The 3,905-nt window shown below is 60.3% G+C and overlaps 1 protein-coding gene across 1 annotated transcript; it reads left to right on the top strand.

Moving 5' to 3' along the window:
• Positions 1-702: 702 nt before the first annotated feature.
• Positions 703-3,547, top strand: CALY (calcyon neuron specific vesicular protein). Its single transcript, XM_045879126.1, has 5 exons — positions 703-855; positions 1,630-1,743; positions 2,584-2,697; positions 2,877-3,223; positions 3,330-3,547. Exons 1-4 carry the CDS (start codon positions 721-723, stop codon positions 3,198-3,200), a joined length of 687 nt encoding a protein of 228 aa, XP_045735082.1. The 5' UTR covers positions 703-720; the 3' UTR covers positions 3,201-3,223; positions 3,330-3,547.
• The last annotated feature ends 358 nt before the right edge of the window (positions 3,548-3,905 follow it).

The following is a 3,905-nucleotide window of genomic DNA, read 5'->3' as shown; positions in this document are numbered from 1 at the left end:
ATTGCTGTAGGGATTTTTGTGGATGGCCTTTATCAATCAGATTAAGGAGGTGTCCTTCTGCCCCTAGAGTGTTAATAGACTTTTAAAATAATAAACAGATGTTGAATCTTGTCAAATACTTTCCCAGATATTATTTAAATTGATCAGATGATTTTTTTAAAAAGATTTTATTTATGTATTTATTTATTTTAGGGGAAGGGAGGAGGGACAGGGGGAGAGAGAGAATCTCAGAGTCCCCACTGAGCACAGGGCCAGATACAGGTCTCGATCCCTCCCAGGACCCTGAGATCATGACCGGAGCCGAAATCAAGAGTCTGAGGCTTACCCACCTGAGCCACCCAGGCGCCCTGGGGTCATTTTCGTTGAGCACAATAGCAGCCCTTAGAATGTGCCCTAGAGCAGGCTGGCTAATGGCAGACTCTGCCAGTGTTGTGTGTCTGGGCATTCACTGGTCAGACGCACCACCCTGTCCATGGCTCTGGGGCCCACGGGGAGACCAGAGGGCAGGAAGGGACTAGAGGCCTGTGGCTGAACATGCCCAGTTTGTCCTGAGAGGTTGGCCTGTCCGTGCATGGCCTGCCCTGGCTCTGGCATGAGGAACACTGGGGCCAGCCTGGGGCCCTCTCGCTCCCTCACAAGCTGGCATGGACATCCGCTAGGTGGTGAGTGGGCAGTAACCTGAGTCTGCACCTCTGCACAGGACAAGGACCACCGTTCACCATGGTGAAGCTGGGTTGCAGCTTCTCCGGGAAGCCGGGCAAAGACCCCGGGGACCAGGACGGGGCTACCACGGACAGCGTCCCTCTGATCAGCCCCCTGGATGTCAGCCAGCTCCAGCCACCATTCCCTGACCAGGTGAGGGCCTGGGTCAGCAGGAAGGGCCGCCAGCAGGGGCTCAGCAAGCAAAAATGCCCACCCTTCCCTGTGGGCCCAAGACAAGGTCTTTGGGCAACGACTGAGGGAGAGCCCCTTTCTGGAGGAATCTGTAGGAAGCAGAACTCAGCTCTGGTGTAGTCCTGCTTGACCCCACCTGAGCTCTGGAGCATGAACGGCATCAGAAGTTGTCCCAGCAGGAGGGGAGGGGGCAGCCATCTGTACCCATGTCAGTCAACTTTTGGCCGAGGGCAGTTCTCCAGGGATCTGGGCGGGCTTCAGTGGCGTCTACTATAGTTCTGGACCTTGTTCTCAACAGACAGGTGGGAAGGCTCAGTGCTTGCCCCTTGGGAGCACTCACAGAGCACAGGACTGTACTTGCCTGTGCCCCATGTGGTAGGGGCCTCAAGACTCTGGGAGCCAGAGGAGAAGTCAGGGTGGACTTCCTGGAGGAGGGAGCCAAGATGTGGAACAGCTACAGGGGAAGCTCCTGGCAAGGAGAGCTGACACCCTTAGAATTGAAGGCAGCCCTTAGACTGAGGGGCTCCATCTGTGGTGTGGCCAGGCCCCAGGGCTGCCATGGCCCAGCAGGCATCCAGCATCCACCTTCCCTTAGCCTTGGCTCGTAACCAGTGGAGCCTAGCCACTAGACAGTCCTGGCAGCTGGTCAGCACCCACACCATTGCTGGGCAGCTGACCCCTGGACCCCTCCCAGTCCTCCCAGTTCAGGGTCCTCCAGGTCACCTCTTTCCACAGGTGGTTATCAAGACACAGACGGAATACCAGCTGTCCTCCCCGGACCAGCCAAAGAAGTTCCCTGACCTGGAGGCCCAGAAGCTGGCCTGTAACCACCCAGAGGAAGGGCGCAGGGTAACCCAACCTCCCAGTCCCATGCTGCCCAGTGGTCGATTCCAGGGGGGTTCAGGGCAGGGGAGATGGTGAGCAGGCAGCTGCAGGCATGGGTGCCCATGCTCTGAGACAAGTTGGCTGGGGCCCCCTTGCTCCCTCGCCTGCTCTCACCCCATTCAGAGGCCTTCATCCTGCTATAAAGGGGGTGAGAACAGCAGTTTCCTTCCGAGGAGCTTCGAGAGCCACTCTGGGCCCCACCTCCTCCTGCTGTGTGCCCCTTTTCCCAGTGGGCCGTGTGTCTCTTCCTTAGCGACTCTTGGGTTTTGTATGTAGTATGGAAAGTCACTTCTGCTGTATATCCGGTTAATATTTTTTCCCACCCTGTTTTTTTAGCCCTTAAGTTCACTAAATGATGGTTTTGGTTATTTTTAGCATACCATTTCTAAAGCCTTTTGGTTTTCTTTTTTTTTTTTTTTTTTAATTTTTTTTTTTTAAGATTTTATTTATTTATTTGAGAGAGAGAGAATGAGAGACAGAGAGCATGAGCAGGAGGAAGGTCAGAGGGAGAAGCAGACTCCCTGCTGAGCAGGGAGCCCGATGCGGGACTCGATGTGGGACTCGATCCCGGGACTCCAGGATCATGACCTGAGCCAAGGCAGTCGCTTAACCAACTGAGCCACCCAGGCGCCCAGCCTTTTGGTTTTCATCAGTGAAACCTGCCCTGTCTCCTCTCCTCTGTTGTTGGGAGCTAGAAGCGCTCCCCCGACAGATGCCAGTGAGCCCCTGACCGCTGCCCTGGCCCTTGCCGCGGCTTCACAGCCCCCTCCACGGGGTCCCTCTCCTTTTCACCCGCCCCTGCAGCTGCCCACCGCACGGATGATCGCCTTTGCCATGGCGCTCCTGGGCTGTGTCCTAATCATGTACAAGGCCATCTGGTACGACCAGTTCACCTGCCCCGACGGCTTCCTGCTTCGGGTAAGGCCTGGCGAGCTGCGGAACGGGGTGGGGCGTGGGGCAGTCCAGGCCTTCCCGTGCTCGGATGCCGCCGGGCAGAGTGCCAGGGAGGGTCCCACGGAGGTGTCCATGTGGAAGCGTGGGAGGCGGGCTGCCTCCGGTGCCCTCCTACCCCGCCCCTGACCCGCCCCCTCCCGCAGCACAAGATCTGCACCCCGCTGACCCTGGAGATGTACTACACCGAGATGGACCCCGAGCGCCACCGCAGCATCCTGGCCGCCATTGGGGCCTACCCGCTGAGCCGCAAGCACGGCACGGAGACACCCTCGGCCTGGGGGGGGAGCTACCGCGCCGTCAAGGAGGGGCCCAAGGCACCCACCCAGGCGGGCGCGGCGGGGGCGGCGGCGGCGGGGGCGGGGGCGGGGGCGGCGGCCACCGAGCCCCCCGGCAAGGCCTCCGCGCTGGGAGAGAAAGAGGCGACGCGGAAGGCGGCAGGCAGCGTCCCGCCCCCGGCCCCCCAGTGAAGGCCTCCGCACCTGCAGCCCGGGTAGGTGTGCTGGGGGGGAGGGGCGGGGAGGAGGGGATGGGGGCGGGGGGTCACGTGAACTGGAAGTGGCGGGGCGGGGCTCAGCCATGCACTTATTCCCACGCAGGTGGGCGGTGGGGGGTTGTGTACCCGCCTCGCAGCGCCCGCTCTCGCCCCTCCTCCCCTCTGTCTCGGCAGCGCCCCGCGCCGGCACCTGTGACAGCCCTCGCCCGACGCTCTCACATCCTGTGGTCGTGCCCCTGCTTCCAGGACCCCTCGCTGATGCCCCCTGCCCCCTGAGCTTCTAGCTCTGTTGCTTTTCTCTAAGTAAAGATTCACATCCACCTGGGTCTCTTGTTTCTCCTGAGCATCCTCCGTCCCGCTGGCCTCTTTCCTGCCTTCCCACCCCCCCGCGTGGGTGAGCACTGGCATCATGCCAAACCCCTACTGCCCAGAGGGACCCCGAAGGATCCTGAAGAGCGGTGGTAGAGGGGCAGTGAGGCGCCCTGGGAAGCCGCGGTTCACGGACAGGGACAAGGCCAGGGCCACTGTGCGAGCCGCCCGGGGTGTCAGGGCCCAGCGTGGACAGGGCTTTGTCTGGTCCATTGCTCGGCTGACTGCAAAGAAATAAGCTCACCTCTGTTCAGGGGAGCCTCTAGGATCTGGGCTCCATCCCTGACTACCCCCTACCCTACTACATCCA

This window comes from Mirounga angustirostris, unplaced genomic scaffold (assembly GCF_029215605.1).
Source record: "Mirounga angustirostris isolate CCGP_5_RB_7025 unplaced genomic scaffold, mMirAng1.0.hap1 SCAF_6, whole genome shotgun sequence".
In the NCBI taxonomy this organism is placed as follows: domain Eukaryota; kingdom Metazoa; phylum Chordata; class Mammalia; order Carnivora; family Phocidae; genus Mirounga; species Mirounga angustirostris.
The sequence above is the reverse complement of the archived record's forward strand: the minus strand, read 5'-3'. Positions and strand labels throughout refer to the sequence as shown.